The following is an 11,247-nucleotide window of genomic DNA, read 5'->3' as shown; positions in this document are numbered from 1 at the left end:
TACATTTTGATGGATTAAACAAATGATTTGCATAAAGAACAATGAAAAATATGTATAATTTATTTATACTCTAATATAAACGAATTAGTAGAGTACACTTCATTTAATGTGTTTTACTGTGTAGTATGTGTGATATGCTTACCAAGTAATAACATATTTGTTCTCAATTTATCGAATTAAGATAAATTATACATTGAGGTTTCATGCATAAAATGACGGGGATGTACGCTAGCTGCTAAACACTGCAGTAAAAAGTTGATGATCTTTACTCTGTTAATATTTGAATATCTGCTTGATTATATCTGAATGGGACCCTGGAAACCCTAATCATTTACTGATGACCAGAACATGATTTGGAAAGAAAAAAAAAACACAAAATGAATTTACATGGAAACATCAAAATTTTATATAACACATAAAATGTCACAATTTATATAAAATATATAACATCTTAGACAGGAAAAATAACATCACGAACATGACATAAATTTTGGTCTAAAAGACACAACGGCAGCAGTGATTCTCATGCACGCCGGTACTCATCTCCGCAATCCCCAATCACTCTAAGCAGATCTTTCCCTCTTTGCGTAACTTCTTGTATGCTGTTCACATCCTCCTCATCCAGAACAAGTGAAAATATGGCATTTGTGTCTTGGATATGTTCTGACAAACCAAGTCTAACACCTACCATCGATCCTGCTACTGCTGTCTGTAAGTCAAACAGAAAGTTTCTCATATTTCAATGCATCAAACTAACCCCAACCAAAAATAAACCCTTGCATGTAAATTACCTGATCTAGTATGTATTTAACAGCAACAGTTGGGATTGTGACTCCATGCTTAGATGCTACTGTTTTTAGAGTCTTAAGCAAAGTTTGGAATAAACTCCATCCTCCCCAAGCATCAACCATCTGCCACATCCATATTGACGTTAAAATACCACCAGCAAAAGGTAAAAGGGTATATAATATATTCACTCTAAAAAGACATATTAGTACTAATACATGTTTATCAATGGAGTCGATGTGTTTTTAACAATTGCAAACTGGTTACATAGAAGATGAAATTTTGACGAGAAATGACATGTAGAAGACAAACTTAATCAAATGCTTTCTTAAAAATATGCGAAAAAGGAAAAAGTTAGTACCCTTTTGTACTTCTGCAGAGAGGGAGTATTTAACGGAGGGCCAGCAAAGGGAATGGTCAAGTTTGTGTCAAGGAACTTCTCAGATAATAGACCGCCCATTACCGTTCCATACCTGCATTTGAAATTCCCATCAAACTACTAAGGTAGAGCATTGCCTAGTCATCTAATAGAGATCAATAAACATAAAATCAGTGTAAGCAAGAAATTAGGCCATTATCTAAGAATGCCGTATTGATTGAGTATACACATTTGGCTTCAAATTCACTACTTGTCATTGGAAGATTTATCCTGGTTAGCTGGTTCTATATCTGCAACGCCCAAGTTAAAGGCAGACAAGATGTCTGTGTGGGGTAGGGGATATATATATAGAGAGAGAGAGAGAGACAAACGTTATCAGTTTGACTCCTGTAAGCAGACAGAGCTCTGTCATTTTCTGCTGGGGGCGCATGTCAACAATTGAATGTTGCACCTGATGGAACCACCATATATATTATCAGCAATGCCACAGAAAATATAAATTACCAAGGAAAGCAATAAAACAAATACCTAATTACTTGTCGAAAATATATATACCTGATTACTAACAACAGGAATTCCATTCTCTAGTATTATTTGCAGCCTTTCCGTATCAAAATTTGTCAAAGCAACAGTTTTAATTTTACCTGCACATTGATCAGAGTAGTAGTTTGATTAAATCGAGAATTGCAGGCTACTCAAAATTAAAACTAGAATAGCAGAGAATGAATTCTAACCTTCCTCTTTCAGATCAGTAAGGTTTTTTAGAGCATCAAGGTAGCCAGGATTTGAATAATCCCACCTGTTTCAAATAGATACAAAGAAACATTCGGTACTCAGTAGGAAGGAAATTAACAAGTCAAGTTCCCTTATCAAACAAATATGAAAATTCTCCAGAATCAATACAGGATTGCTGATGTTGAAACTTCATTATAATTAAGAATTGAATGATAGATGAAGCAAATATCACTAGAATGCAATACATAGTCTATAAAAAGGTTTATATTTGATACAGTAAGAAAGTAAATTGAGCAAATACTTTCACCCAATTCTGTCTACCTTAATAGACAACAATGCTGAAGTCAATAATATATTCTGTAACAAATAATGCGAGCTTTTACCTAATGCCATTACTAATCAGAACAAACAATATAAAATCAAACAGAGACTTTGAAGCTTCTAACTCCCTATCCCCTTAAGGAAATATGGTTCTCTGTGAAATTAAAAATCAAGCTTGCATCATCCTATCAAGTTTTGAAGGGAGGTTTTAAATTTCCGCAGCAAATTACTCTAAGTGGAAAGAAAGTGTGACAGATACTTAATAGTACCAGTGAAACTGAAGCATATCCAATGAAGGCACATCCATCCTCTTGCGTGAGACATCAATGTTCTCCCTGACATAGCCACTTGTCATCTTTACTGGTGGAGGTACCCATTTAGTGAGACTGCATGAATAATGCAACAGGGTAAGGAAAACCAACAAAATTAATCTTCCCAAACTATTTTGGTCCACAAGCTTTTATTAACCCAACAAAATTAAGTAGCCTACAAAGTAGAATAGCACAGAGTAAACTAGTTTAGTGCCCAAGAAAGCTTTTATTAACCCAAATCTAGCAGAACATAAACATTATGCTGCTTATGGATATGGCTACGACTCACCCTCTGACTTTTTCCAAGTACTCTGGTGGACGCTCCCGACGAACTCTATTGATAAAGATGCCATAAAGATCTTCTGCAGGCCCGTCTGCGAAACCATAGAAGCTTAACAACAAAAGAAATCGTAACACTGTAAGAAATTCAACTTACTGAAAATTCACATATAGACCTTTTATATGCTTCAAATACTTAAAAGAAGAAAGTCCACAATCAACTAAACTTGTCTAGACTCATGCAAAGATCTTTACCATTAAAAACTTGGGTATCCTAATTTCTCAAACAATCATTTCCACTTTATAAACTTTCTACTTAACCAAAACAGATGCAACAAATGCGCCCAACAAACATATGCAAACACTGGCGCACATACTACATATTTCAAAGTAGGACATTCATTTACAAAAAAGTAAAAAAGCAATAAGGGGATTACATATATCGGCCATATCAAAAGTGGTAAGTCCAGCATCAGCATATCGAAGCATAGCATCAACAGCATTGTCTCGATCAATTCTACCCCATCCCCCACTTGTTTGCCACATACCATTTACAACTCTACATATTTCCAATGAGTCAGTTCCATTCTTAACTATGCTTCTTCTTTTATCTTCAGTAATGACACATTGAATTTGGTTTGGGGTCAACTTTCTTATTGGACTACACCCAGTTTTTGCTTCCCATTTAACCGAATTCAATGTAAAGTTGCTTAAAGAACTCTGTAAGAATTCTGCCATTCAAATTGTTTTTCACCTAAAAAAGCATCCAATAGTGCCATATTCGTATGCCAAAAATATAAAACATGAGGCATAGGAACGTGGCAAATGAAAGAACGTGACACGTGGATTTAAGGAAGCTATCTTGGTTGTGTGGTCAGGAAAATTAATAAAACAAACCGATTAAATAATGCCACGTCTACGGAAAAAATTGAACGTACAGTGGTCGGCCATGTCGAAGGTGGAGAGACCGGCGTCAGCGTAGCGAAGCATGGCTTCAACGGCGGCGTCTCGGTCGATTCTGCCCCAACCTCCACTGGTCTGCCACATGCCGTTAAGGACTCGACATATTTCGAGCGAATCGTTCCCGTTCTTCACCGTGACTAGACGACCAGTCGCCTCCTCCGTTGTTGCGGCGGTTGTTTTTGAGCAACATTTCACTGAGTTGAGGCTGAGTTGTTGCTTGGAGTCGGAGAACCGAGTTGAAGTGATGAGTTTAGTGGAGTTTTTGGACTTGAAGAGGCTGACACCGGTGAAGACAGTGGATGAGGCCATTTCCCGTAAAACCAAAAATAATGCGTGTCCAAACTCAAAATTCCAACATACCTTAAAAATGAATTTACGAATACAATTTTATATTATTTTAATATTAATTAGAATTCTAGAAATATGCACACTGAAAAAGAAAAGCAAATTATGACCTTTATAAAACATTTTGTTAACATTTTGATTTAACTTAATAACATCAACTCAAAAAAAATTATGAAATTACTTTTTCATAATTAAAATAATTTATATTTTTAGTTTTTTAAATATACATATAACTTAAATTGACTAAATTAATAAAATTTGTAATTCACCATTCAGCTGACTTTATTTTAATATTTTTTACACATTTTAATTTTATTATACATATTCTATTACTTTCATTATTTTAATATTTTTTACACATTTTAATTTTATTATACATATTTTATTACTTCCATCGATTATATATATTAATAATAAATTTGTGATTTCTACGCTTATACGTGTTTGTGATAAAATTTTTAGTTAATGTTAAAACTTTTATTATCTCAAACATAATAATGATATATAATTTGAAGTACTATTCATAAAAAATTAAAAAAAAAAGTAAACATTATTTTTTTATTAATTTTTATTTATAATTAAATAAAAATATTGTTAATTATTTAAAAAATTATCCATCCAGCTCGAATTAGAAAACACTTAATTTGATCGAGGGGAAAGCCGGAGTCTTGATGGAATGGAATTAAGGGACAATCCATTTATAAGGGCAGTGAGTGGCAGTGGAAGAGAAACATAAGTAATAGCATGAGTTGTTGGTAGGTTCTGTTTCTCATCTGTGTTGTGGATGGAACCATCACAAGATGAGCAGAGCAATATGAGACTAACTACTCTGTGAAAAATGTTCTCTTTCCAAACTACTGCCTCAAGTTTCCTGCTAACATTTATATTACGATTGCTATTACATTGTCTTTCCCAAACTTTCCCAACGAAACCACCAAGGTCAGTTCGAAATTTCTATAGGCTGCCTCATTACAAGTATACTACTCCATATGCAGCAAGCACCATCCACTAAATTTTTTGTTTTGCTTCCAGTCTCATGATCCTCCGCTCCATCTGCATTCAATGCAGCCGAGGCAATAATAATTAACAACCTCAAACCACGACTACACAATTATTATTACTGTTATCGATCTCATATGCAAAGTGTATCATGTAATAACCTCATAATTTATGCTCAATGAAGTTCAAATTCAAGACAATAAGATATCAATGCGCTAAGTAATAAATTTCCATAAATGCAAACTCTTCATACTAATTAAGGTTAGCTTCTAATGATCGATACGCTCAACATTACTCATTGTGGATAACTACGTCTAAACACTTAACCTGATTTATGACGTATGGTCTGTCATAAAGAGATTAAACTCTTCTCGCCTGGGACCTCAGGACATGACGGTTCAGAAAACAAAACCAGAAAGGCATTACCAAAAATGACCGAAGTGATCACAAACTAATGCAAGGCCTAAAATGGTAACCAGCTTGATTGGATCTGAACTTACTCTCTCTGTGTGGTTTATTTTCATTATAAAAATTTCATATAATGCAATTGTCATATGAATTGAAGTTGAGTTTATACCTGGACAAGGACCTGCAACTTGTTCTGGGTTTGAGTGAACTCAGTCTTTGTCCAGTCCAAGGCCAGGAGGAATCTGTAATACGGATATTTATAGAAACACATGGCACATGCTTAAATAGAAAATTCCTTAAAACATAAGCAGATTATACAGCATAAGGACTGAATGACCTCGACCAGATAAATGCATGTGGGATAAATAAAATCAAACACCACAAACACCTATTTCAATGAAAAGATTAGCTATGCCATAAAAGTAAAAGCATGATAATAGTGCAGCGTTGATGAATACACATGTCAACATTTTCTCACGTGGCAGCACATGTAGATAAAAAGATCAGTGAAAAAAGTGCATTCAAGAAAGTTTCATACTTCTGTTTCTGCATCTGCTCACAGGCCCGCATTAGATCCACACATGCGAGTCTCACGTGCTCAGCACCAATACTGTTTAAATGCATTTGGTGGGGGCAAGGGATATTATCCACTCAGTAATCCGTAAATATGATTGCATAAATTAAAACTAAACTACATAAAAATATCATACCTTAACTTTCAATTTAAACAAGACAAAGTAAATATTACTTTGGACATAAATGTTTTTCTTAAAAAATGCTAAAGCTGCATAAAATGAAGCATCACAAATCCTTACAAGATCAAACGTTCAATCTTTTAATTATTTTCCTGTTTCTCTCTCTGCCAACAGGTCTTCCAACTGCAAAATCTAATGATCGTAAGAAAACGCATTCTAGCTATACATACTTGTTTGTCGCCTTTTGAATTTTATTTTTGGCATATATGGATGCTTCTATTTAATCAGCATCCTATTTCAGCGGAGATGCTCCACATCTTTTGTTCATTTTACACTGCATCTGCAATGATTTTAGATCAAAAGGGACAGATAGGCAGTGATTCTACTAATGTGTTAGTTGTGCATTTTGCAATACCTCCCATCTTCGCTGCAGACCTAAAACACATGCCTCACCTATAAATACATGCACTCTTTTCTTAATCAAGGAACACATTATTCCACGTTCAACATTAGTTTTAATACTTTAAGCATACAATGAAGAAATAATTTACTACTACAATTTTCTCTTAAAAGAAAAACACCATCAGACAAAAATTTCAATCAATATTCTTCATCTGGCAAACATCCTATAAGATGAGCTAAACCAGGATTCAAATTAAGGTCAACAGTACCGGGAGCTTCTCTCTGTTACTTCTGCAGCAAGAGCAGCCAACTTAGAAAAATCCACTTCAGGGAGATCACTGCAAATATGTAGCCCCATTAAGATAATCCAAATAAAAGAAAATTAATTTCTTGAGTTCAAACAATTTAGTAACAAAAATACAAGGAGCTTGCAAGTTGTGCTAAGATGCTTTCCACGTCGAGGCAGTACGAATTGATCAACTGGACAAAATGTTCAGTTCTTCCAACCATTTTCAAATGTTGAATACGAGAAAACTGTTCATTTATAATTCCCTGTGAAGAAAAACCATAAAACCACACAGATTCAATAGTAAGTTAATGCAAAAATGCCATAAATACTTGAGCAATTGCATGTCTACAATAGAAGCTATAATCCAAACAGGATAAAAATATATAAAAGAATTCAAATTTTTTTAATATAATCCCCAAAATTTTACCTACAATGCTTAGACATCTGATTCAAGGTCAAATGGAAAATTAACCAAAAGCCCCATGCATAGATAGCAAATTAAATCCAAAGGACACTCATGGCACCAAAGATACTAAAAAAAATTTAAAAAGGGAAGAGAAACCAAGAACCTCATTGAACAGTGATTGCACGTATTGTTCAAGCAGTCCTTTGACAATAGACAAAGCCATTTCTGATGCTATTTAAATGAACACAACTGAAAATGGAGGAAATATTCTATCCAAGGTGAGAAGAAAAGGTCTTTGCATGAGATGCACCCCCTTTAAGTGACAATTTAACAGGCAAAATGTGTTGCAAACAAAATGTGTTGTCAGAAAACTAGAGTTTAGCACAGCGTTTCATTGATAACACCTACAACACCTAATGACAAATGTCAAGAAATTCTCTTTGTCCTCTTGCATTGAGAGTTTATGGCACTTATTACATCTTGTCTGGTTTAGTGAGAAAACACCTGAACTGTTGTCAATCAAAAGGTCTTTGGATAACTTTGAAATGTGGGGTTAGCTTGTGATCATTTGTAACTGATAAATCAAGAGCAAAGCCTTTTCCTGGAGATCACACAACACATTAAGAAAAACAAACCAAGGACTCCAAACACATCCTGAAAACGATGAAGGATCTAAATTCCAACTCATAACTGATTATATGCAACTCAATATATGATATTTAACCAAAAGATAATGGTTCTAACCATGACGCAATTAAACACAGTAAATTTTTTTGCCATTGAACTTCCAAAATTTATCAATTTATAAAGCACTCCCAATCTAATCCTGCTTGGCAAGTTGACAGGCATTGGGGGTCCACTTTACACCTTATTGACACATAAGGTGATACAGCATGTCCATGCCACATGTTCAAATTGAAGAAATATTTAAACTGTCAACTGGGCCCCATTATTCTAATCATAATGTAACAGTCCATATACAGTTGTCTTATTTATTGTAGCTGCAATAGACAAAATAGTATTACTCAGATTCTTCGTTAAACATCTCATTGATCAAAAGCAGTTCAAGTTCACCCAGGAGCCTATCCCACAACTCTCAATGAACCAACAGAAGCTAAATTTGGTTCAAAGCCAACTTACGCTAGTATATGATCAGCTAGTTCCTTGGAATGGGTTGAAGAATTAATCTCAGCGCAGCTAGAGTTTCAACAAGATTGATGAAGGGGCTAGCAAAATACTCTGCTTAACCTAGATAACATCGAATTCAGTCCTAAGACCTTCCCTAGGAGATCAAATACACCAGGCTGATATATATCATGCAGTCCTACATCATGAGCAGAAAAACACGAAGAAATATTATCATTAGTTGGTATAACATGCTGAAAACTAGTAACTTGAAAACACTTAAGTGGAAATACAAATTATTAACATTCATGTTTTTCTATTTAAGATGTAGGCATGCATCTCGTATATTTTAACTTTTATTACACAGAAGTAGATGGAGGTGACATCAGTTTCTATAAAGATGTTAATATCCACTTTTCTTTGTTTATTTGAATTTCTATATGGAGATGGGCTTTTTTTTTTGTCCCTGAGACACCATTTTTTGAAATTTAAGGGGTTTTTTTGGGAAGAGAAACTTAAGAATTTAAGTTATTGAATTCCATATTACTTTTTCAAACTTAATACTCTTTGAACTTTAGTATTAAAGGTCTTTCAGTTTTGCATGTAAAAACAAATCCAATTTCCTAATGTTTATGGTTTACTACAGAAATCCACAGCGGATTTTTTTTTTTTTTTTGTAAATGAAGCTAGAAAGCTAAAAGCTTTTGAAATACTTCAGCCTCTTTAACAAAACACCTGGACAAGAGTGCTCAAAAGAAACGATTCAATAGTGAAAGATCAGAATGTTAATGAGCAGAAAGACAGCTACTCCGCATGAAAAGTAGCTTTGAGATCATAACCCCTTTCGAATATATTGCATAACTTCAAAAGCACTCAACAAGCTTGACCACTAGTATCAATATGGAATTAACAACGGTTAATGGTAAGCAGAAAACTAGGTGGTTATGGCAAATTGTTACATTTTCCTTCCTTCCTGATGACAAAGAAACAAAGCTCCCCTAAACGAGAGATAGCTCTACCCTACTAAAATGTTCCTCCTTCATGTTTAGTATGAACCTTCCAAAGTTTTGTTGAAATAAACCCCGGAATTTAGGATTTCAAGCAGTGATTTTTTGAAACAGCTCACAATGCCAACTCAAAGGATCTATAATTGACATATTCATATTGATAAAATTTAGAAACGATATACTCCTTACTTTTTAGTTGCAACAAATAGCTCTTACAACTTAGAAACATTGCTAGTGATCATAAAACATAGAATTCATTGCCCACTTCATTGTCCAAAGCTTAAAATTCTAGATAAATGAGTGTAAACTTTATGGGGCTTAGTATGATTTGCTACTTTAAGGAAGAAGATTCATCATATACCATATGCATACTCGTATTTGGCATTCACCTATGTTAGGGTAAACATAGATCTAGAGAAGTCATCAGGGTGACCACTCACAAGATAAAAAGAAACATTCCCATCAAGAAACCTGGCATGCATTAACATATCATATATTACAAACCCTATTTCCAAACCTGAGATTAATGCCGATGCTCCAACAATATAAATAGGCCTAACTGGGCCCTTCATGGTTTCCAGCTGACAGAATTGGTGATAAAAATTTTCCCTGAAATATCAAGAGACGAAATTGTATCACTAAATTGTTAGCATTTTGTTTGAAAGAAGAGTAATTTAACACGTCAACAACTATGAGCAATTTCACATTCATATAGCTATCACATCCGGGAAAAGATTTAAAAAAAAGCAAGCAGTTCATCAATTCGTTCAAAACTTTATGATGATTTTCACAATCCATAAAGTATTAGCAATTAAGTTGCAATCAAACAACAGAGATAAACAATGAAAAATACAAAACCCAAATTGCATTAAAACAGCTAAAAAGTATATTAGAAAAGGAAAATGGGTTACCTCGTCATGCATGAACTGAATCAACACCCAGAAAGCAGGACTTTCAGGATACTCAATGCCATTGTCAATAATTGTTTCTTGCATGGAAGGGTTTATAAATTTTAACTGTTTTTTTCTTAGCTTTGGAAAGGTTTTTGTTTAAAGAGCAAAGAAAATTTTTGGTGAAAACTACATTAGTTATTGCAGCCAAAACTGGCTAAAGGACAAAAGGGGCTTTCATAATCTTGGTCAATCTTGGTGGGTTTTAACATGAAAGAATGAGAAGGCTTAATGTTAAAAAGATAACGAAAAAAATGCTAACTGGAATGTAAAGAACGGCCCAATTTCCTTGAAGCCCGATTAAGATGAGCCGGGCTCCATAAAGTTTGATCAAGTTCTGGTTTCTCAAAAATGGGAAAGCAGGATTCAGTAATTCACAACCTATTTATTCCATAGGATTTATAGTAAATTTAAAGCTGACATAAAACTGTTGTGAAATGTTTGTTTAATTTAAGAGTAAGTTTAAATTTCAAAATTTTCAAACACGGAAAATTAGAAAATAAACTATAATGATATTGCCTTGTGTTTTTAATACAAATAAAAAGATAAAAATAAAATTGTTTCTACAACCAAACACGCCCTTAACTTTGCATAAATAATATTCTCTATTCTACTATCATTTCCTAGGTTTATTCCATTGCATAAGCATCTTAGGTGGTCGACTTTAAAGCTCTCATTGACTAAAACAGGGAAGCTTGTTTTTTTTTTTTTTTGACAACATCTTTCAAGCGAATCAATCAAAATTAATTTAAATATGTGCAGTATATAGTAGAGATCGTGTTTTTCATCAGTGTCAATAGGGGTAGTTAAGGGTGTTCGTAACTGCTCAGTTTCTCTTAAAATAAAA

The 11,247-nt window shown here is 34.0% G+C and overlaps 2 protein-coding genes across 5 annotated transcripts; both read right to left on the bottom strand.

Annotated features, from left to right (window-relative positions):
* Nucleotides 1–382: 382 nt before the first annotated feature.
* On the bottom strand, nt 383–4,250 carry LOC107959377 (flagellar radial spoke protein 5). Of its 2 annotated transcripts, none has more exons than XM_016895423.2 (9): nt 3,750–4,250; nt 2,822–2,906; nt 2,491–2,607; nt 1,900–1,964; nt 1,721–1,809; nt 1,537–1,616; nt 1,148–1,259; nt 792–911; nt 383–709 (listed from the first exon to the last, which is right to left on the bottom strand). In XM_016895423.2, exons 1-9 carry the CDS (start codon nt 4,081–4,083, stop codon nt 524–526), a joined length of 1,188 nt encoding a protein of 395 aa, XP_016750912.2. In that variant the 5' UTR covers nt 4,084–4,250; the 3' UTR covers nt 383–523. The 2 variants fall into 2 exon arrangements, with proteins under 2 accessions (XP_016750912.2, XP_016750913.2); XM_016895424.2 differs by lacking the exon at nt 3,750–4,250 and adding an exon at nt 3,249–3,585.
* A 546-nt stretch (nt 4,251–4,796) lies between these two features.
* Nucleotides 4,797–10,578, bottom strand: LOC107959375 (histidine-containing phosphotransfer protein 1). 3 transcript variants are annotated; one of them, XM_041113150.1, is made up of 8 exons: nt 10,362–10,573; nt 9,968–10,059; nt 8,459–8,642; nt 7,045–7,175; nt 6,893–6,961; nt 6,065–6,136; nt 5,696–5,768; nt 4,797–5,172 (listed from the first exon to the last, which is right to left on the bottom strand). In XM_041113150.1, exons 4-8 carry the CDS (start codon nt 7,131–7,133, stop codon nt 5,128–5,130), a joined length of 348 nt encoding a protein of 115 aa, XP_040969084.1. In that variant the 5' UTR covers nt 7,134–7,175; nt 8,459–8,642; nt 9,968–10,059; nt 10,362–10,573; the 3' UTR covers nt 4,797–5,127. The 3 variants fall into 3 exon arrangements, 2 of the variants coding, with proteins under 2 accessions (XP_040969084.1, XP_040969085.1); XM_041113151.1 differs by lacking the exon at nt 8,459–8,642 and having other exon boundaries at nt 10,362–10,578; XR_005927020.1 differs by lacking the exon at nt 4,797–5,172 and having other exon boundaries at nt 6,342–7,175.
* Nucleotides 10,579–11,247: the final 669 nt, after the last annotated feature.

This window comes from Gossypium hirsutum, chromosome A05 (assembly GCF_007990345.1).
Source record: "Gossypium hirsutum isolate 1008001.06 chromosome A05, Gossypium_hirsutum_v2.1, whole genome shotgun sequence".
Lineage (NCBI taxonomy): Eukaryota > Viridiplantae > Streptophyta > Magnoliopsida > Malvales > Malvaceae > Gossypium > Gossypium hirsutum.
The sequence above is the reverse complement of the archived record's forward strand: the minus strand, read 5'-3'. Positions and strand labels throughout refer to the sequence as shown.